Source organism: Pristiophorus japonicus, chromosome 1 (genome assembly GCF_044704955.1).
Source record: "Pristiophorus japonicus isolate sPriJap1 chromosome 1, sPriJap1.hap1, whole genome shotgun sequence".
Classification (NCBI taxonomy): Eukaryota; Metazoa; Chordata; class Chondrichthyes; family Pristiophoridae; genus Pristiophorus; species Pristiophorus japonicus.
In genome coordinates, this window is record NC_091977.1 from 9,856,806 (window position 1) to 9,880,437 (window position 23,632).

General features: G+C 47.3%; 1 protein-coding gene across 1 annotated transcript in view; it reads left to right on the forward strand.

Annotated features, from left to right (window-relative positions):
- c1h5orf34 (chromosome 1 C5orf34 homolog) overlaps positions 1-23,632 on the forward strand; it is a 56,594-nt gene continuing 32,962 nt past the window's right edge. The window contains exons 1-5 of the mRNA XM_070877084.1: positions 1-280; positions 4,075-4,307; positions 14,252-14,341; positions 15,778-16,424; positions 17,237-17,338. Of these exons, the coding sequence (XP_070733185.1) occupies positions 4,113-4,307; positions 14,252-14,341; positions 15,778-16,424; positions 17,237-17,338 (1,034 nt within the window). The 5' untranslated portion in view covers positions 1-280; positions 4,075-4,112. The remainder of the gene's footprint in view (positions 281-4,074; positions 4,308-14,251; positions 14,342-15,777; positions 16,425-17,236; positions 17,339-23,632) is intronic.

The following is a 23,632-nucleotide window of genomic DNA, read 5'->3' on the forward strand; positions in this document are numbered from 1 at the left end:
CCGGACACCACCGGGGATACCCGGGCCTACACACCCGCCCCGAGCCCTGTGGAGCGGTACCCCGGCCTCGGATACCACCGGGGATACCCGGGCCCACACACCCGCCCCGAGCCCTGTGGAGCGGTACCCCGGCCTCGGACACCACCGGGGATACCCGGGCCCACACGCCCGCCCCGAGCCCTGTGGAGCGGTACCCCGGCCTCGCACAACACCGGGGATACCCGGGCCCTGGGGAGCGGCAGAGCGGGGCAGGGGTCTGAGGTGGACACAGAGAGACAGGGTGCGCGGTGTGCATTGTATACAAGGGCAGGGAGGGCTGCAGGCTCTGTGTGTACCGAATGTAGAGAGAAGGAAGGGTTGGGTGTACACTGGGTACAATATGTGCACAGTATATAAATATACAGGGTGTGTCTGCACTGTACTATGGGCTGTTAAGTGACCAGGGCCCAGAAGAAGTGTGAGTTTGGGGCCCAGAAGAGGCGAGGGCCCTGGGCGACACGGCCCAGCCCACACTGCGATGTGTGCGCGCCAGGTCCGTGCAGCAGAGCAGGTCTCCAGTCGTCTTGGGTAATCCTTGCCACTGGACCAAGACCTAGCTCTGTCAAGCCCGTGTGGTGGCTGGTGTGCAATGGCCACCGTACATTAAAAAATCCACGCACAGGTATCTTCCACCCTTCAGGATTTAGTTTGGGATCTGGAATATTAAGTCCTTCATTGAAACACCTGTGAACTCATTCCTTTTATGGCGTGGAAGCAAGTCATCCTCGCTTTGAGGGACTGCCTATAATGATGATATAAATATATAGGCAGGGTACAGGTTTTACTAAAAACAGAAAATGCTGGAAACACTCAGCGGGTCAGGCAGCATCTGTGGCGAGAGAAACAGAGTTAACGTTTCGGGTCGGTAACCCTCCGTCAGAACTGGAATAAGTTAGTGATGTAACAGGTTTTTAAGCAAGTGTAGGGGTAAGGAAAGGGGCGGGATGGAGGAAAGAACAAAAGGGAAGGTATGTGATTGGGTGGAAGGCAGGAGGGAGTAAGAGACAAAAGGGATGATGGTGCAAGGCAAAAGGAGATGGTAATGGGACAAGTTAAGAAGCAAAAGATGGGTCAAGATAGGGTGTAAACGGAGATGGCAGGATCATCAGTAGCTGCCGTGGGAAAGAGAAAAAAAAATAGGGGCAGAGGTTACGGTTTGAAATAGTTGAACTCGATGTTGAGTCCAGAAGGTTGTAAATTGCCTAAGCAAAAGATGACTGCTGTTTTTCGAGCTTGCGTTGAGCTTCATTGGAACAGTGTAAGAGGGGATTACATTGGGGAGACCAAACGCAGATTAGGTGACCGCTTTGCTGAACAACTCTGTTCAGTCCATAAGTGTGACCCCGAACTTCCAGTCACTTTAATTCTCCACTCCACTCTGATCTCTCCGTCCTTAGCCTTTTACATTGTTCCAATGAAACTTAAAGCAAGCTCGTGGAACAGCACCTCATCTTTTGTATCTGCACTATAATGTGGACACTATAAATATATATAGACAGGGCATGGATTGTGTCTGCACTATAGAGTGGATAGGAAGGACCTATTTCCCCTGGCAGAGAGGTCAATAACCAGGGGGCATAGATTTAAATTAATTGGTGGTAGGATTATAGGGCAGTTGAGAGCTTTTTTCACCCAGAGGGTGGTGGGGTTCTGGAAGTCACTGCCTGAAAGGGTAGTAGAGGCTGAAATACTCATTGCATTTAAAAAGTACTTGGATATGCACTTGAAGTGCCGTATTCTACAGGGCTACCAACCAAGAGCTGGAAAGTGGGATTCGGCGGTATAGCTCTTTTTCGGCCATGACACGATTGGCCTGCTTCTGTATCATAAATTTCTATGATAATATGGACACTATCTAAATATATAGAGAGGGTATGGGCTGTGATCATGAGTTTTGATAGTGAGTTGGGAAAGTTTATTTCTTCTGGTTGGGGAGTCAGTGATGAAGGGTCAACAATTTAAAATTGTCACTAGAAAGAAAGACTTGCCTTTCTATAGCGCCTTTCATGACCACCGGACCTTCCAAACACTTCACAGCCAATGAAGTACTTTTCCAAGTGTCGTCACTGTTGTAATATTGGAAGTGCGGCAGTAAGCTCCCACAAACTGCAATATGATAATGACCAGATAATCTTTTTTTAGTGATGTTGATTGAGGGATAAATATTGTCCAGGACACCGGTGATAGCTCACCTGCTCTTCTCCGAAATAGTGGCCGAAGGATCTTTTACATGCACCTGAGAGAGCAGACGGGGCTTCGGTTCAGCGTCTCATCCGAAAGACAGCACCTCCGACAGTGCAACACTCCCTCAGTACTGACCCTCCGACAGTGCAGCACTCCCTCAGCACTGCACTGGAGGGTCAGCCTAGATTTTTGTGCTCAGTCTCTGGAGTGAGAAATGTCTTCACACCGAGGGTTGTTGGAACAAGGAATGATTTGCCACAGGTAGTGGTTGAGATAGAGATCACTGCATCTTTGAAGGGAATGCTGGATTAATATTTGAAACGGGGCGATACAGGTGCTATAGTTAGAGTGAAGGGCAGTGTGACTAGTTTTGGATTGGTCGAGCACAGACACAATGGACCAGATGGCTTTCTGTGATGTAAATATGCAAGGTTCGATAGGTGAATTCTCTTAATGATGCCAGTAGATTTATCAGTGTGTGAGGAGGACACAAAAAACCTGGAAAAGGATGTAGAAATAAGTGAGTGGCAAAAATTTGGCAGATGAAGTATAATGTTGGTAAGTGTGAGGTTATGCACTTTAGCAGAAAAAATGGAAGAGCAAGTTATTATTTAAATGAAGAAAAATTGCAAAGTGCTGCAGTACAGCGGGACCTGGGGGTACTTGTGCATGAAGCACAAAAGGTTAGTATTCAGGTACAGCAAGTGATCAGGAAGGCCGATGGAATCTTGGCCTTTATTGCAAAGGGGATGGAGTATAAAAGCAGGGACGTCTTGCTACAGTCATATAGGGTATTGGTGAGGCCACATCTGGAATACTGCATACAGTTTTGGTTTCCATATTTACGAAAGTATATACTTTGGAGGCAGTTCAGAGAAGGTTCACCAGGTTGATTCTGTAGATGAGGGGGGTTGACTTGTGAGGAAAGGTTGAGTAGGTTGGGCCTCTACTCATTGGAATTCGGAAGAATGAGAGGTGATCTTATCGAATCGTATAAGATTATGAGGGGGCTTGACAAGGCGGATACAGAGAGTATGTTTCCACTGATGGGGGAGAGCTAGGGGGCATAATCTTAGAATAAGGAGCCGCCCATTTAAAATTGAGATGAGGAGGAGTTTCTCTGAGGGTTGTAAATCTGTGGAATTCGCTGCCTCAGAGCTGTGGAAGCTGGGACATTGAATAAATTTAAGACAGTTTCTTAACCAATAAGGGGCAGGAAAGTGGACCTGAGTCCATGATCGGATCAGCCATGATCGTATTAAATAGCGGAGAGGCTCGAGGGGCCGTATGGCCTACTCCATTTCCTATTTCTTAAATTCTTATGTTAACTCCGATATATCAATTGACGTTTTTTTTCCAGTACAGTGTTTGTTCGAGTTGGTTACAAAAGAGGTCAGGGTTCAGAGTGCGACAATTATTCCTCTGGCGAGGTGCAATGCAGTACTGAGAGCGTGCTGCACTGTCGGAGATGCCATCTGTCAGATGTGAAAGAAGAGCATGGGAGTTCTCCCCTGTGTTCTATCCATTAACCCTTAACCAATGTCACTTAAACCGATAATCTGATCATTACCTCATTGCTGTTTGTGGCATCTTGCTGTGCGCAAATTGTATGTACGTATCATGCATTACCACAGTGACTACACTTCAAAAGTATTTCAGTGGCTGTGAAGCACTTTAGAATGGCCTGAAGTTGTGAAAGGCGCTATATAAATGCAAAGAATGTTTTCTTTTCTCTTAAACCATGTGAATAGCCCTAATTTGAAACACTCTGTTTACTTTTACTCCGGGGACCCAGGTTGTTCAGTCTGTTTGATTCTTCGTGTTTGTATCTTGTGTTTGATTCTTCAACAGACTTCACTGGCGCAGTGCGCTTGACGGAGTTGGCTACCATGGCCTTGGTGAGCCTGATGGTCCTCTACGAGGATGATTCTGTGGAAGTGCACTTTATGGATAGCTCCAGTCTCCAGCTCTCCCCCTGCGGATCGGAGTTCCTGTTCGAGAAGGCCCCTGCACCATCTCTGCACCCCTTGCAGGGCTCCTGCCGGGTCCGCCAGCGAACCCCATTTGTCGTCAGCAGCTATAAGGTGGGCAAGCCCGACTTAGAGCCTACAGCTTGTAGAAACCAGCTTATTATTTTTTCCAAAGACCTGCATTTCTATAGCACCTTTCACAACCTCAGGACATCCCAAAGTGCTTCACAGCCAGTGAAATACTTTTGAAGTGTTGTAATGCAGGAAACGCAGCAGCTAATTTGCGCACAGCAGGCTCCTACAAACAAAAATGTAATAATGACCCATAATCTGTTGTTTTAAATATTGATCAGGACACTGGGGAAAGCTCCCCTGCTGCTCTTCGAATAGTGCCATGGGATCTTTTTCATCCAGCTGAGAGGGCAGACAGGGCCTCGGCCTAATCCGAAAGGCGGCACCTCCAACAGTGCAGAGCTCCCTGAGTACTGCACTGGAGCGTCAGCCTGAATTTGTGCTCCAGTTTGTGGAGTGGGACTTCAACTTTCTTTATGGAGACAAGGGTGCTACCCACTGAGCCACAGCTGACACCTGTTATAGAAACATAGAAACATAGAAAATAGGTGCAGGAGTAGGCCATTCGGCCCTTCTAGCCTGCACCGCCATTCAATGAGTTCATGGCTGAACATTCAACTTCAGTACCCCATTCCTGCTTTCTCGCCATACCCCTAGATCCCCCTAGCAGTAAGGACCTCATCTAACTCCTTTTTGAATATATTTAGTGAATTGGCCTCAACAACTTTCTGTGGTAGAGAATTCCACAGGTTCACCACTCTCTGGGTGAAGAAGTTCCTCCGCATCTCGGTCCTAAATGGCTTACCCCTTATCCTTAGACTGTGACCCCTGGTTCTGGACTTCCCCAACATTGGGAACATTCTTCCTGCATCTAACCTGTCTAACCCCGTCAGAATTTTATATGTTTCTATGAGGTCCCCTCTCATTCTTCTGAACTCCAGTGAATACAAGCCCAGTTGATCCAGTCTTTCTTGATAGGTCAGTCCCGCCATCCCGGGAATCAGTCTGGTGAACCTTCGCTGCACTCCCTCAATAGCAAGAATGTCCTTCCTCAGGTTAGGAGACCAAAACTGTACACAATACTCCAGGTGTGGCCTCACCAATGCCCTGTACAACTGTAGCAACACCTCCCTGCCCCTGTACTCAAATCCCCTTGCTATGAAGGCCAACATGCCATTTGCTTTCTTAACCGCCTGCTGCACCTGCATGCCAACCTTCAATGACTGATGTACCATGACACCCAGGTCTCTTTGCACCTCCCCTTTTCCTAATCTGTCACCATTCAGATAATAGTCTGTCTCTCTGTTTTTACCACCAAAGTGGATAACCTCACATTTATCCACATTATACTTCATCTGCCATGCATTTGCCCACTCACCTAACCTATCCAAGTCGCTCTGCAGCCTCACAGCATCCTCCTCGCAGCTCACACTGCCACCCAACTTAGTGTCATCCGCAAATTTGGAGATACTACATTTAATCCCCTCATCTAAATCATTAATGTACAGTGTAAACAGCTGGGGCCCCAGCACAGAACCTTGCGGTACCCCACTAGTCACTGCCTGCCATTCTGAAAAGTACCCATTTACTCCTACTCTTTGCTTCCTGTCTGACAACCAGTTCTCAATCCATGTCAGTACACTACCCCCAATCCCATGTGCTCTAACTTTGCACATCAATCTCTTGTGTGGGACCTTGTCGAACGCCTTCTGAAAGTCCAAATATACCACATCAACTGGTTCTCCCTTATCCACTCTACTGGAAACATCCTCAAAAAATTCCAGAAGATTTGTCAAGCATGATTTCCCTTTCACAAATCCATGCTGACTTGGACCTATCATGTCACCTCTTTCCAAATGCACTGCTATGACATCCTTAATAATTGATTCCATAATTTTACCCACTACCGATGTCAGGCTGACCGGTCTATAATTCCCTGTTTTCTCTCTCCCTCCTTTTTTAAAAAGTGGGGTTACATTGGCTACCCTCCACTCCATAGGAACTGATCCAGAGTCAATGGAATGTTGGAAAATGACTGTCAACGCATCCACTATTTCCAAGGCCACCTCCTTAAGTACTCTGGGATGCAGTCCATCATGCCCTGGGGATTTATCGGCCTTCAATCCCATCAATTTCCCCAACACAATTTCCCGGCTAATAAGGATTTCCCTCAGTTCCTCCTCCTTACTAGACCCCCCGACCCCTTTTATAACCGGAAGGTTGTTCGTGTCCTCCTTCGTGAATACCGAACCAAAGTACTTGTTCAATTGGTCCGCCATTTCTTTGTTCCCCGTTATGACTTCCCCTGATTCTGACTGCAGGGGACCTACGTTTGTCTTTACTAACCTTTTTCTCTTTACATATCTATAGAAACTTTTGCAATCCGTCTTAATGTTCCCTGCAAGCTTCTTCTCATACTCCATTTTCCCTGCCCTAATCAAACCCTTTGTCCTCCTCTGCTGAGTTCTAAATTTCTCCCAGTCCCCAGGTTCGCTGCTATTTCTGGCCAATTTGTATGCCACTTCCTTGGCTTTAATACTATCCCTGATTTCCCTTGATAGCCACGGTTGAGCCACCTTCCCTTTTTTATTTCTATGCCAGACAGGAATGTACAATTGTTGTAGTTCATCCATGCGGTCTCTAAATGTCTGCCATTGCCCATCCACAGTCAACCCCTTAAGTATCATTCGCCAATCCATCTCAGCCAATTCACGCCTCATACCTTCAAAGTTAGCCTTCTTTAAGTTCTGGACCATGGTCTCTGAATTAACTGTTTCATTCTCCATCCTAATGCAGAATTCCACCATATTATGGTCACTCTTCCCCAAGGGGCCTCGCACAACGAGATTGCTAATTAATCCTTTCTCATTACATAACACCCAGTCTAAGATGGCCTCCCCCCTAGTTGGTTCCTCGACATATTGGTCTAAAAAACCATCCCTTATGCACTCCAGAAAATCCTCCTCCACCGTATTGCTTCCAGTTTGGTTAGCCCAATCTATGTGCATATTAAAGTCACCCATTATAACTGCTGCACCTTTATTGCACGCACCACTAATTTCCTGTTTGATGCCCTCCCCAACATCACTACTACTGTTTGGAGGTCTGTACACAATTCCCACTAACGTTTTTTGCCCTTTGGTGTTCTGCAGCTCTACCCATATAGATTCCACATCATCCAAGCTAATGTCCTTCCTAACTATTGCCTTAATCTCCTCCTTAACCAGCAATGCTACCCCACCTCCTTTTCCTTTTATTCTATCCTTCCTGAATGTTGAATACCCCTGGATGTTGAGTTCCCAGCCCTGCTCATCCTGGAGCCACGTCTCCGTAATCCCAATCACATCATATTTGTTAACATCTATTTGCACAGTTAATTCATCCACCTTATTGCGGATACTCCTTGCATTAAGACACAAAGCCTTTAGGCTTGTTTTTTTAACACCCTCTGTTAATCTCCCTTTACATCTTTCCTCTAGACATGTATTGAACTGCTCCTTAAATCTTTTCATTCTATATCCCATTTATTAGTGTTTCCACTGGCAACGGTTCTTCAACGCAATGTGACTCCCTGTATTCCACTTTTATCACATTCATGTTGCCAGGGAAGATTCAGAAACCGACAGCCAGACTGGAACAGTTGCAGACTTGCTTTTCAGGTGGTGCAACAAAGGCTCACTCGATTGATTCCTGGGATGAGAAGGTTCATAGAATCATAGAATGGTTACAGCACAGACGGAGGCCATACAGCCCGTCGAGCCTGTGCCGGGTTGTCCTATGAGGAGAGATTGGGCCTATACTCTCTGGAGTTTGGAAGCATGAGAGGTGATCTCATTGAAACATATAACATTCTTAGCGGGCTTGACAGGGTAGATACTGAGAGGGTGTTTCCCCTGGTTGGAGAGTCAAGAACTCAGGGTCACAGTCTCAGGATTAGGGGAGGGCCATTTAGGACTGAAATGAGGAGGAATTTCTTCACTCAGGGTGGTAAATCTTTGGAATTTTCTACCCCAGAGGGCTGTGGTTGCTCAGTCATTGAGTATATTCAAGGCTGAGATCGATAGATTTTTGGACTCGATGGCCTTATTCCTCTTCCTAATTCTTATGTTTTTATATTCAGACACATGAGATGCTGTACTGTAGTGATTATAGTACTAGATTAGCACCCCAGAGGTTGTGAGTTCAAATCTCTCCACGGCAAGTTGAATTCAATAAATCTGGTCATTGGTGGGCTGATGCTACTGGCAGTCATTAAAGCCCAGTGAGCTTCCGGTTGATTGGTTGATTCTTAATGCCCTCTGATGTGGCCGTGCAAGCCACTCAGTTGTCAAGGCAACTTGGAATTGGCAATGAATGTGGCCTTGCCAGTGTCATCCAGATCCCCGGTGGGTGGGTGGGGCCAGGGAATAGCTGATTGGGCGCGGTACATTTGCTCTAAAGTCATGAATATGAGTTGCCTTTCTCCCCCCCCCTCCTGGCCTTGGCCATGGTGAAAGACACGCTGTTGGCCTGACTCGTTGCCAGTGTAAGAGGTGGAGTTGATGTCTACAGCACGGGCCTCCAGAGGAAGGGCACCAGTTTCTGAAGGCACACGTGCTGCTTCATTTCTATTGCAGATGGGTGTCGATGGTCTTGCCCAGAAAGATGTTCCATATTTGGGTGAAAACATTTTTGCATGATTTCCTCTTCTTATTCCGAACCATTTACTACTTTTTTTTTTAAAGTGTGTGCCCTAGTATAGAAAGAAAGACTGGCATTTTTAAAAAAGAAGGGAGAGAGAAAACAGGGAATTATAGACCAGTCAGCCTGACCTCAGTCGTGGGTAAAATGATGGAATCAATTATTAAGGATGTCATAGCAGCGCATTTGGAAAATGGTGACATGATAGGTCCAAGTCAGCATGGATTTGTGAAAGGAAAATCATGCTTGACAAATCTTCTGGAATTTTTTGAGGATGTTTCCAGTAGAGTGGACAAGGGAGAACCAGTTGATGTGGTGTATTTGGACTTTCAGAAGGCTTTCGACAAGGTCCCACACAAGAGGTTAATGTGCAAAGTTAAAGCACATGGGATTGGGGGTAGTGTGCTGACATGGATTGAGAACTGGTTGTCAGACAGGAAGCAAAGAGTAGGAGTAAATGGGTACTTTTCAGAATGGCAGGCAGTGACTAGTGGGGTACCGCAAGGTTCTGTGCTGGGGCCCCAGCTGTTTACATTGTACATTAATGATTTAGACGAGGGGATTAAATGTAGTATCTCCAAATTTACGGATGACACTAAGTTGGGTGGCAGTGTGAGCTGCGAGGAGGATGCTATGAGGCTGCAGAGTGACTTGGATAGGTTAGGTGAGTGGGCAAATGCATGGCAGATAAAGTATAATGTGGATAAATGTGAGGTTATCCACTTTGGTGGTAAAAACAGAGAGACAGACTATTATCTGAATGGTGACAGACTAGGGAAAGGGGAGGCGCAACGAGACCTGGGTGTCATAGTACATCAGTCATTGAAGGTTGGCATGCAGGTACAGAGGGTGGTTAAGAAAGCAAATGGCATGTTGGCCTTCATAGCAAGGGGATTTGAGTACAGGGGCAGGGAGGTATTGCTACAGTTGTACAGGGCCTTGGTGAGGCCACACCTGGAGTATTGTGTACAGTTTTGGTCTCCTAACTTGAGGAAGGACATTCTTGCTATTGAGGGAGTGCAGCGAAGGTTCACCAGAATGATTCCCGGGATGGCGGGACTGACATATCAAGAAAGACTGGATCAACTGGGCTTGTATTCACTGGAGTTCAGAAGAATGAGAGGGGACCTCATAGAAACGTTTAAAATTCTGATGGGTTCAGACAGATTAGATGCAGGAAGAATGTTCCCAATGTTGGGAAAGTCCAGAACCAGGGGTCACAGTCTAAGGATAAGGGGTAAGCCATTTAGGACCGAGATGAGGACAAACCTCTTCACCCAGAGAGTGGTGAACCTGTGGAATTCTCTCCCGCAGAAAGTTGTTGAGGCCAATTCACTAAATATATTCAAAAAGGAGTTAGATGAAGTCCTTACTACTCGGGGGATCAAGGGGTATGGCGAGAAAGCAGGAATGGGGTACTGAAGTTGCATGTTCAGCCATGAACTCATTGAATGGCAGTGCAGGCTAGAATGGCCTACTCCTGCACCTATTTTTCTATATTTCTATTTATACGTCTCCTTATTAAGTCTCTGAAACATCTACAGATGCTTCATGTACTACTTTTTGAATTGTTGTTGCATCGGAAACTGCAGCAGCCATTTTGCCCACAAACAGCAATTACACAGATGACTGGTTAATCTGATTTTGGTGGTGATAGCAGTTGAAGGTGGGATATTGGCTGAGACACTGAAAGAACTCCCTACCATTCTTCAGGAAGGCCAATGGAAGGGGATGGAGTATAAAAGCAGGGAAGTCTTGCTACAGTTATACAGGGTATTGATGAGGCCACACCTGGAATACTGCGTGCAGTTTTGGTTTCCGTATTTATGAAATGATATACTTGCTTTGGAGGCAGCTCAGAGAAGGTTCTCTAGGTTGATTCCGGGGATGAGAGGGATGACTTATGAGGAAAAGTTGAGTAGGTTGGGCCGCTACTCATTGGAATTCAGAAGAATGAGAAGTGATCTTATCAAAACGTATAAGATTATGAGGGGGTTTGACAAGATGGATGCAGAGAGGATGTTTCCACTGATGGGGGAGACTAGAACTAGAGGGTATAATCTTAGAATAAGGGGCCGCCCATTTAAAACTGAGATGAGAAATTTCTTCTCGGAGGGTTGTAAATCTGTGGAATCCGCTGCCTCAGAGAGCTGTGGAAGCTGGGACATTGAATAAATTTAAGACAGAAATAGACAGTTTCTTAAACGATAAGGGAATAAGGGGTTATGGGGAGTGGGCAGGGAAGTGGACCTGTGTACATGATCAGATCAGCCATGATCGTATTAAATGGTGGAGCAGACTCAAGGGGCCGTATGGCCTACTCCTGCTCCTATTTCTTATGTTCTTTACAACATAGGAACAGGAGTAGGACATTGAGCCCCTTGAGCCTGTTCCACCATTCAATGAGATCGTGGCTGATCTGTGACCTAAGTCCTTGGTTCATATCCCTCAAGACATTTGGTTAACAAAAAGCGATCAATCTCAGATTTAAAATTAACAATTGATCTCGCATCAATTGCTGTTTGAGGAAGAGAGTTCCAAACTTCTAGCGCCCTCTGTGTGTAGAGTAACTTCACTCCTGAACGGTCTGGCTCTAATTTTTAGATTATGCCCCTAGTCCTAGAATCCCCAATAGTTTCTCTCTATCAACATTCACCAGAAATCGGTGGACAGGGCTTCGGTTTGATGTCCCAGTGAGAGACCGCACCTCTAACAATGCACTACTCCCTCAGCACTGCAGCCAGCCGAGTTTAATGTGCTGAAGTCCTAGACTGTTTTAAGCCTCACGCTCTGGAATTCCCTCCCTAAACCTCTCCACCTTGAAGACCGTCCTTAAAACCCACCTCTTTGACCAAGCTTCTAGCCACACCGAATATCCCTCCACGTGGCTCGGTGTCGATTTTTGTCTGATTACGCTCCTATGAATCACCTTGGGATGTTTATCTGCGTTAAAGGCGCTACGTAAAGCGAGATGTTGTTGGTAGCACACTTTCCTGAACTCTCGCGGCTCCAGAGTGACCCCTGGGTGGGTGTGTAGTTGCGTTCCCGCTGATTAACATGGAGCCACACTGTTAATGTCCAAGGACACCGCCTTTTAGTTGATCTCACCAGAGCCACCTGCGGGGGGGGGGGGGGGGGGGGGGAGCATCTCCATATTAATACGAATGATGGTGTAAAGCTTTTTTTCATTGTAGTAAGGAGCACTTCGAATGAAAAGTACTCCCTCACTTTAATCAATGTAGTTCAGAATTTTTCCCTGTGAATACAAAATATTGATTTAATTGCAAAAAGCAGTATTTGTGATGAGGTGCTGGAAGGTCCTGGCATTGCAGGAACTGCCATGTACTGTACCCTCCCACCTCATTAAAATGCTCATGGTTTAGAATAGCTTTCCCTTTCCTCCCCATCTTTCAGGAATTTGGTGCCGATGGCAGGGCCAGCATTTATTGCCCATCCCAGTTGCCTACGGTTTTGATATGACCTCGCTGGGCCGCTTCAGAGGAGGGTTTGAGTCAACCACGTTGGAGTGGACTGGAGTCCCCACTATCCTGGGGGAGGTCACCATTGATCAGAAACTTTACTGGACCAGCCACATAAACACCGTGGCAACAAGAGCGGGTCAGAGGCTGGGTATTCTGTGGCAAGTGTCTCACCTCCTGACTCCCCAAAGCCTTTCCACCATCTACAAGGCACAAGTCAGGAGTGTGATGGAACACTCGCCACTTGCCTGGATGAGTGCAGCTCCAGCAACACCAAGAAGCTCGACACCATCCAGGACAAAGCAGCCGCTTGATTGGCCCCCCATCCACCACCTTCAACATTCACTCCCTCCACCACCGGCGCACCGTGGCTGCAGTGTGTACCATCTACAAGATGCACTGCAGCAACTCGCCAAGGCTTCTTCGGCAGCACCTCCCAAACCCACGATCTCTACCACCTAGAAGGACAAGGGCAGCAGGTGCATGGGAACACCACCACCTGCATGTTCCCTTCCAAGCCACACACAATCATACTTGGAAATATATCGACCGTTCCTTCATCATCGCTGGCTCAAAATCCTGGCACTCCCTCCTTAACAGCATTGTGGGAGTGCTTTCATCATCATCATAGGCAGTCCCTCGACTTGCTTCCACTCGAGAAGTGTGTTCTCAGGTGGCTGTACAGTCCAATGTGCGAATTACAGTCTCTGTCACAGGTGGGACAGACAGTGGTTGAAGGAAAGGGTGGGTGGGGAGCCTGGTTTGCCGCACACTCCTGCTTTGTGCGCTTGGTTTCAGCATGCTCTGGGCGACCAGACTTGAGGTGCTCAGCGCCCTCCCGGAAGCTCTTCCTATATTTTGGGCGGTCTTGGGCCAGGGACTCCCAGGTGCCAGTGGGGATGTTACACTTTATCAAGGAGGCCTTGAGGGTGTCCTTGAAACGTTTGCTCTGCCCACCTGGGGCTCGCTTGCCGTGTCGAAGCTCCGCGTAGAGCTCTTGCTTTGGGAGTCTCGTGTCGGGCATGCGGACGATGTGGCCCGCCCAGCAGAGCTGGTCGAGTACCTTCACAACAAGGACTGCAGCAGTTCAAGAAGGCGGCTCACCACCACCTTCTCGAGAGCAATTAGGGATGGGCATTAAATGCTGGCCTTGCCAGCCTCGCCCACATCCCGGAACGAATTTTTTAAAAAACCCTGACTGGGTAAGGGTGGCAGGTTTCCTTCCCTAAAATATAAAACCAGTTGTTTTTTTTTAACGACAATTTGTTAGCTTTATGGTCACTTTTACTGATGACAGCTATTTTTATTTCCAGATTTAAAAAAAATACTGATTTCAAATTCTCAAACTGCCACAGTGGGCATTGCAACTCGCGTTCTCTCTATTATTAGTGCAGTAACATAACCACTACGCTACCTGATCACAAATCTGCTGTAAATTATTTTCCTGGTTTCAATGTCTCACCATCAGCATCAAGACTGAGAAAGAATGTGCGCCCGTGTATCAGAGAATCATAGAATTAGTGTACTCGGTTTTTTTACGCAGCGGGTTATGATCTGGAATGCGCTGCCTGATTGGGCAGTGAAAGCAGATTCAATAATGACTTGCAAAAGGGAATTGGATAAATACTTGAAAAGGAAACATTTGCGGGGCTATGGGAAAACAGCAGGGGGGGGTGGGACGAATGGGATCGCTCTTTCACAGAGTGGGCCGAATGCCCTCTTTCTGTGCTGTATGATTCTAGTATAAGGTGCATTGAGATGTCTGACGGTGAAAGCCCATTATAGTTACTGTGTGAGTGTTCTGTACTGACTGTATTTCTCTTGCAGGAGCAGTTACTGCGTGCACTGGGGTTCAGGAACCGGTTTGCCTCTCGGCCCTACCTCCCAGCAGATTTGATCGGCGCGGACAAGCTGACGGTGAGTCCTAACCCAGTCCTGCAGCAAAGCAGCTCCCTTGGTGACTGGTCTAACCTTCCCGGTCCCATCAGTGAGCCATATTTACCCACCGCAGACTCGCCCGACCCAGGTATCATATTGCCACATCCAACACAAATTGGCCAAGTTACGAATGAACGATCTCGAATGAGCGATTCTCATTAAATCAACGTCAGTCTGAGTTATCTCTGTCTTTTAACTTTAAAACTGTGGACGTATATATGTATGTTAAACATTGATTTCCCTCCGCCCTGTCCCTCCCACTGAGTGAGGGAAATTAATTCGGGCAAGATTTTTTGTTAGACAAGGATATTAAAAGTGACGGAATCGAGACGGCTAGATGGAGTTACGGTACAGATCAGCCATGATCTAATTGAATGGCGGAACAGGCTCGTGGGGCTGAATGACCTACTCCTGTTGCTTTGAGTTGGCTGCAAGCAATGTTCCCCCTCATTTTAAATTTGGGTGTGCAGTCCCTTTAAAAGTCCCATTCAAAGTTTCACAAGTGCCGCAAGATTTCACACAAAAGCCGGTCCCGGGCTATGTGGGACCGGCAGGCAGTCACGCAGCTTTGACAGAACGTTGGCTGCAAGGGAGCTGAATTAACATGCGCACGTTAAACCTGCGGGACCTCCCCTTACACTGTGAGGCAGGCTGACTCATCTGTCCCGTGGGTCTTCCAGCTGTGTGACCTTTAGGGCAGGTTGGCAATCCCTTTCCTGTACCTCTGCTAATGCTGCTCTTTATCCGATACCCGTGATAGTGACACAGCAATGATTCCCCCTCTGCTGTGTGCCCTTTCCCTATTGTTGCCTGTAAAGCTGCTTCCTCTCCCGAAATTGGGAACTTGGCAAGGCAGAGTGGAGAACATCAAGCCTGCGTCGCTTGTGGTATTCACCATTAAATCACTTCTTCCCGTGCTTTTCCCGCCTTGGAGTCAGAAGGTCGTGGGTTCAAGAGAGTGAGGCTTGACCACCATAATCCAGGCTGACATTTCCAGTGAGGTACTGAGGGAGTGCTGCACTGTCAGAGGTGCCATCTTTTGGATGAGACGTTAAACCGAGGCCCCGTTTGCTCTCAGGTGGATGTGCAAGATCCCACGGCCACTATTTTCGAAGAAGAACAGAGGAGTTCTCCATGGTGTCCTGGACAATTTTTATCCCTCAACCCACATCACTAAAAACAGATGGTCTGGTCATTATCACATTACTGTTTGTGGGAGCTTGCTGTGTGCAAATTGGTTGCTGAGTTTCCTACATTACAACATTAACTGCACTTCAAAAGTACTTCATTGGCTGTAAGGCGCTTTGGGACGTCCTGTAGTTGTGAAAGGCGCTGTATAAATGCACGCCATTTCCTTTTTCAGAATTGTGCAGTATGTCTGTTTAAATCTGTGCCTGTTTCCCCCGCCCCTCCAGAACCTGTTCCTCGACGTCTCCGAAGTGACATGGCCTGAAGCTGACGGGGAAGGTGCAGCGACGGTCGCCGACAACGGACGGGTCACGGTCTCGTCCTCGGAAGGTCACGCCTTCCTCTACCTGTCTCCGTCTCGGCTGGAGTTCACCGCGGAGTTCCAGGCACGGCTCAGCCAGCCCGCCGTCGGCAAGCCGCTCCTTAAGCCGGGCCGGGTGCCGAGCGGCGGACCCCACCAGCCGCTCTTCCCGAGCCGGGACAAGGTTAAGCCTGCAGGATTTGGCGCTGGCCAGAACGGTTTTGGGGGAAGAGCCCGGAGTCGGCAGAGCGAAGCGCGAGGGGCCGCGGAGCCCCGCGTGCCGGAGCCGAGGGGCGGTGGCTCGGCCGACATCTGTTCCAAGTACGTGTACCAGTACACCTGGGTGGTTCAGCACCACACCGTGTCCTCATGTCCACCGGAGTGGCGTCGTCCTCTGAGACTGGCTCTTCAGCGTAACCGCGAGCAAGAGACATCGCCGGGGCCCGATGGGATGGATAACGGGCCACGGAGTGCCGTCAAGCCTGCAGCACCGGGGCTTGCTGCAATGCCAGGAACGGCCACTGCTCTTCCCAGGGCGCTGCCCCTTAACTGCCCAGCCCCGCACCTTCACAGGTAGGCACTGGCATTCTTTTATAACAGCGGGATGTGCTGTATCACACACGCTCTGCACCAGCATATAGTCTGACTACAGTTACGTAAGAATTAGGAGCAGGAGTAGGCCCTATGACCCCTCAAACCTGCTCCGCCATTCAATAAGATCATGACTGATCATCAACCTCAACTCCACTTTCCTGCTCGATCCCCACATCCCTCGATTCCCCGAGAGTCCAAAAATCTATCGATCTCAGCCTTCAATATATTCAACGATTCAGCATCTACAACCCTTTGGGTTAGAGAATTACGAAGATTCACAACCCTCTGACTGAAGAAATTCCTCCTTGTCTCGGTCTTAAATGGCCTACTCCTTATCCTGAGACTGCCCCCTAGTTCTAGACTCTCCAGCCAGGGAGAACAACCTCTCAGCATCTACCCTGTCAATCCTCCTCAGAATCTTGTATGTTTCAATGAGATCACCTCTCATTCTTCTACACTCCAAAGAGTAGAGGCTCATTCTGCACAATCTCATAGGCCAGCCCTCTCATCCCAGGAATCAATCTATTGAACCTTCGTTGCATCGCCTCAAAGGCAAGTATATTATTCCTCAGACAAGGAGACCAAAACTGCACAATTAAATAAAAGCTTCATTAGTTAGGCAAAACGTTTGCTGTACAATGGTCCTGGCATTTCTCAGCATTTGCCCAGGTTGGCTCTCCGTGCCCATTGTATTGATACAACTCATTGATGAGCCACACCTTTGCTCGCGTCGGACCTAGAGTGCCGATGGTGAGGAGTTACCCAACACTGACCGTGCTTTCTGCACCCAGGTGGCGATACAGGGACGTGCTGGGTCAGGGAAAGCTGGACTTGGAAACGTGTCTGAATTCAGAGCTGGTGAAAGTGGTCTGGTGCCAAGGTGTAGTGTACAGGTAAGAGGTGCTCGGACTGCCCCGTACACTAACGGGACCCCATCAGATTCTTTACCTTTTAAAACTTTTTACTTACACCCATGTTTCCTAAGCTGCAAACATTCGTTTAAACTTAAAGCCCTGCTGTCTAAATGGTGCTACATCTGGATTACAAGTCCAGCAACATAACCACAATGCTACTGGATACGATATGTTACTGGACTCGTAATCCAGATATCTGGGTTAATACTCCCACCGCGGCAGCTGGGGTATTTAAATTCGGTTAATTAAATTAAAATCTGTAATAAAAAGCTAGTATCAGTGATGGTGACCGTGAAACTACCGGATTGTCGTAAAAACCCATCTGGTTCGCTAATGTCCTTTTAGGGAAGGGAATCTGCCGGTCTTGCCCAGTCTGGCCTATTTATGACTCCAGACCCACAGCAACGTCGTTGACTCTTACTAGGCCATTTCAAAGGACAGTTGAGTCACTCAGTTGTCGAGAAGGCGGCTCACCACCACCTTCCCGAAGGCAATTAGGGATGGACAATAAATGCCGGCTTTGCCGGTGACTCCCACATTCCATGAACAAATTTTTTTTTTTTATAAAGCCTGTTTGCCGGGGCTGGGGGGGGGGAATGCAGAATATGTGATTGGTGTGGGGGGGGTTTATTCTGTTTTTGATGAAGGGTTTACAGCTGACACATTCACTTATCTTCTGTACCTGATGCTGACAGACCTAGAATCACCGAATGCTTGATGTTACAGCACAGAGCGAGCCAAGCAGCCCATCAGGTTGGAGTTATGTGCTCCAAATCCCACTCAATCATAGAAATTTACAGCACGGAAGGAGGCCATTTCGGCCCATCGTTTCTGCACCGGCCGACCAAGAGCTACCCAGCCTAATCCCACTTTCCAGCTCTTGGTCCGTAGCCCTGTACATTATGGCACTTCAAGTGCACATCCAAATACTTTTTAAATGTGGTGAGGGTTTTTTCCTCTACTACCTTTTCAGGCAGTGAGTTCCAGACCTCCATCACCCTCTGGGTGAAGAAATTTCCCCTCAAATCCCCTCTAAACCTACCAATTACTTTAAATCTATGCCGCCTGTTTGTTGACCCCTCTGCTAAGGGAAATAGTTCCTTCCTATCCACTTTATAAGGAACTATTTCCCTTAGCAGAGGGGTCACTCTGCCCCTCATAATTTTATACACCTCAATAAGGTCTCCTCTCAGCCCCCTCTGTTCCAAAGAAAACAAACCCAGCCTATCCAATCTTTCCTCCTAGCTAAAATTCTCCAGTCCAGGCAACATCCTCGTAAGTCTCCTCTGTACCCTCACTAGTGTAATCACATTGTTCCTGTAATGTGGTGACCAGAACTGCACGCAGTACTCTAGCTGTGGTCTAACTAGTGTCTTATATTGTTCAAGCATAACCTCCCTGCTCTTGTATTCTATGCCTCGACTAATAAAGACAAGTATTTCGTATGCCGCCTTAACCACCTTATCTACCTGGCCTGCTACCTTCAGGGATCTGTGGACCTGCATCCAAGGTCCCTCTGATCCTCTACACTTCTCAGTGTTGTACCATTTAATATGCATTCCCTTGCCTTGTTAGCCCTCCCCAAATGCATTATCTCATACTTCTCCGGATTGAATTCCATTTCCCACTGTTCAGCTCACCTGACCAGTTCATTGATTATATTCCTGCAGTCCGCAGCTTTCTTCTTCATTATCAACCACACAGCCGATTTTAGTATCATCTGTAAACTTCTTAATCGTACCCCCTACATTCAAGTCTAAATCATTGATATATACAGGTACCACAAAAAGCAAGGGACCCAGCACTGAGCTCTGCGGAACCTCACGAAAACATCCATCAACCATTACCCTTTGCTTCCTGCCTCTGAGCCAATTTTGGATCCAACTTGCCCTGGATCCCATGGGCTTTTACTTTTGTGACCAGTCTGCTATGTCGTCATCATTATCAAAGACCTAATCAAAGGCCTTGCTAAAATCCATATACACTACATCAAACACACTACCCTCATCAACCTCCTTGTTCCCTTCTCAAAAAATTCAAAGAAACATAGAAAATAGGTGCAGGAGTAGGCCATTCGGCCCTTCGAGCCTGCACCGCCATTCAATAAGATCATGGCTGATCATTCCCTCAGTATCCCTTTCCTGCTTTCTCTCCATACCCCTTGATCCCCTTAGCCGTAAGGGCCATATCTAACTCCCTCTTGAATATATCCAATGAACTGGCATCAACAACTCTGCGGCAGGGAATTCCACAGGTTAACAACTCTCTAAGTGACGAAGTTTCTCCTCATGTCAGTCCTAAATGGCCTACCCCTTATCCTAAGACTGTAAGCCCTGGTTCTGGACTTCCCCAACATCGGGAACATTCTTCCCACATCTAACCTGTCCCGTCCCGTCAGAATCTTATATGTTTCTATGAGATCTCCTCTCATCCTTCCAAACTCCAATGTATAAAGACTCAGTTGATCCAGTCTCTCCTCATATGTCAGTCCTGCCATCCCTGGAATCAGTCTGGTGAACCTTCGCTGCACTCCCTCAATAGCAAGAACCTCCTTCCTTAGATTAGGAGACCAAAACTGAACACACTATTGCAGGTGAGGCCTCACCAAGGCCCTGTACAACTGCAGTAAGACCTCCCTGCTCCTATACTCAAATCCCCTAGCTATGAAGGCCAACATACCATTTGCCTTCTTCACCGCCTGCTGTACCTGTATGCCAACTTTCAAAGACTGATGAACCATGACACCCAGGTCTTGTTGCACTTGCCCTTTTCCTAATCTGCCACGATTCAGATAATATTCTGTCTTCGCATTTTTGCCCCCAAAGTGGTTAACCTCACATTTATCCACATTATACTGCATCTGCCATGCATTTGCCCACTCACCTAACCTGTCCAAGTCACCCTGCAGCCTCCTGGAGTACCCCCCTCACAGCTCACACCGCTATCCAGTTCAGTGTCATCCGCAAACTTGGAGATATTACACTCAATTCCTTCATCCAAATCATTAATGTATATTGTAAAGAGCTGGGGTCCCAGCACTGAGCCCTTTGGCACTCCACTAGTCACTGCCTGCCATTCTGAAAAGGACCCGTTTATCCCGACTCTCTGCCAACCAGTTCTCTATCCATGTCAGTATATTACCCCCAATGCCATGTGCTTTGATTTTGCACACCAATCTCTTGTGTGGGACCTTGTCAAAAGCCTTCTGAAAATCCAAATACACAACATCCACTGGTTCTCCCTTGTCCACTCTACCAGTTACATCCTCAAAAAATTCCAGAAGATTTGTCAAGCATGATTTCCCGTTCATAAATCCATGCTGACTTGGACCGATCCTGTCACTGCTTTCCAAATGCACTGCTATTTCATCCTTAATAACTGATTCCAACATTTTACCCACTACTGATGTCAGGCTAGCCGGTCTATAATTACCCGCTTTCTCTCTCCCTCCCTTTTTAAAAAATGGTGTTACATTAGCTACCCTCCAGTCCATAGGAACTGGTCCAGAGTCGATAGACTGTTGGAAAATGATCACCAATGCATCCACTATTTCTAGGGCCACTTCCTTAAGTACTCTGGGATGCAGACTATCAGGCCCCGGGAATTTATCGGCCTTCAATCCCATCGATTTCCCTAACACAATTTCCTGCCTAATAAGGATATCCTTCAGTTCCTCCTTCTCACTAGACCCTCGGTCCCCTTGTATTTCCGGAAGGTTATTTGTGTCTTCCTTCGTGAAGACAGAACCAAAGTATTTGTTCAATTGGTCTGCCATTTCTTTGTTCCTCATTATAAATTCACCTGAATCCGACTGCAAGGGACCTACGTTTGTCTTCACTAATCTTTTTCTCTTCACATATCTATAGAAGCTTTTGCAGTCAGTTTTTATGTTCCCGGCACGCTTCTTCTCGTACTCTATTTTCCCCCTCTTAATTAAACCCTTTGTCCTCCTCTGCTGAATTCTAAATTTCTCCCAGTCCTCAGGTTTGTTGCTTTTTCTGGCCAATTTATATGCCTCTTCCTTAGATTTAACACTATCCTTAATTTCCCTTGTTAACCACGGTTGAGCCCCTTCCCTGTTTTATTTTTACTCCAGACAGGGATGTACAATTGCTGAAGTTCATCCATGTGATCTTTAAATGTTTGCCATTGCCTATCCACCGTCAACCCTTTAAGTATCGTTTGCCAGTCTATTCTAGCCAATTCACTCCTCATACCGTCGAAGTTACCTTTCCTTAAGTTCAGGACCCTAGTTTCTGAATTAACTGTGTCACTCTCCATCTTAATAAAGAATTCTACCATATTATGGTCATTCTTCCTCAAGGGGCCTCGCACAACAAGATTGCTAATTAGTCCTTTCTCATTACACATCACCCAGTCTAGGATGGCCAGCTCCCTAGTTGGTTCCTCGACATATTGGTCTCGAAAACCATCCCTAATACACTCCAGGAAATCCTCCTCCACTGCATTGCTACCAGTTTGGTTAGCCCAATCAATATGTAGATTAAAGTCACCTATGATAACTGCTGTACCTTTATTTCTTGTTTGATGCTGTCCCCAACCTCACTGCTACTGTTTGGTGGTCTGTACACAACTCCACTAGCGTTTTCTGCCCCTTGGTATTCCGTAGCTCCACCCATACAGATTCCACATCATCCAAGCTAATGTCCTTTCTTACTATTGCATTAATTTCCTCTTTAACCAGCAATGCCACTCTACCTCCTTTTCCTTTATGTCTCTGCGACCTAAATGTTGAATACCCCTGGATGTTGAGTTCCCAGCCTTGGTCACCCTGGAGCCATGTCTCCGTGATGCCAATTACATCATACCCGTTAACTGCTATCTGCACAGTTAATTCATCCACCTTATTCCAAATACTCCTCGCATTGAGGCACAGAGCCTTCAGATTTGTCTTTCTCACACACTTTGCCCCTTTAGAATTTTGGTGCAATGTGGCCCTTTTTGCTTTTTGCTTTTTGCCTTGGGTTTCTCTGCCCTCCACTTTTACTTTTCTTCTTTCTATCTTTTGCTTCTGCCCCCATTCTACTTCCCTCTGTCTCCCTGCATAGGTTCCCATCCCCCTGCCATATTAGTTTAACTCCTCCCCAACAGCACTAGCAAACACTCCCCCTAGGACATTGGTTCCGGTCCTGCCTAGGTGCAGACTTTCCGGTTTGTACTGGTCCCACCTCCCCCAGAACCAGTTCCAATGTCCAGGAATTTGAATCCCTCCCTTGTGCACCACTGCTCAAGCCACATATTCATCTGAGCTATCCTGAGATTCCTACTCTGACTAGCACGTGGCACTGCTAGCAATCCTGAGATTACTACTTTTGAGGTCCTACTCTTTAATTTAGCTCCTAGCTCCCTAAATTCGTCTCATAGGACCTCATCCAGTTTTTTTACCCCTATCGTTGGTACCTATATGCACCACGACAACTGGCTGTTCACCCTCCCTTTTCAGAATGTCCTGCACCCGTTCCGAGACATCTTTGACCCTTGCACCAGGGAGGCAACATACCATCCTGGAGTCTCGGTTGCGGCTGCAGAAACATCTATCTATTCCCCTTACAATTGAATCTCCTATCACTATTGCTCTCCCACTCTTTTTCCTGCCCTCCTGTGCAGCAGAGCCACCCACGGTGCCATGAACTTGGCTGCTGCTGCCCTCCCCTGATGAGTCATCCCCTCAACAGTACCCAAAGCGGTGTATCTGTTTTGCAGGGGGATGACCGCAGGGGACCCCTGCACTACCTTCCTTGCACTGCTCTTCCTGTTGGTCATCCATTCCCTATCTGGCTGTGTACCCTTTATCTGCGGTAAGACCAACTCACTAAACGTGCTATTCACGTCATTCTCAGCATCGTGCATGCTCCAGAGTGAATCCACCCTCAGCTCCAATGTCGCACTGCGGTCCGTCAGGAGCTTCAGGCGGATACACTTCCCGCACACGTAGTCGTCGGGGACATAGAAACGTAGAAAATAGGTGCAGGAGTAGGCCATTCGGCCCTTCGAGCCTGCACCGCCATTCAATGAGTTAATGGCTGAACATGCAACTTCAGCACCCCATTCTTGCTTTCTCGCCATACCCCTTGATCCCCCTAGTAGTAAGGACTACATCTAACTCCTTTTTGAATATACACCGGAAGTGTCCCTGACTTTCTACATAGTACAGGAGGAACATAACACGTGTCCAAGCTGTCCTGCCATGACTTAACTCCGAGATAAACTTAAATTGGCAACAACAATGCTAAATGTTACTTACTGATATAG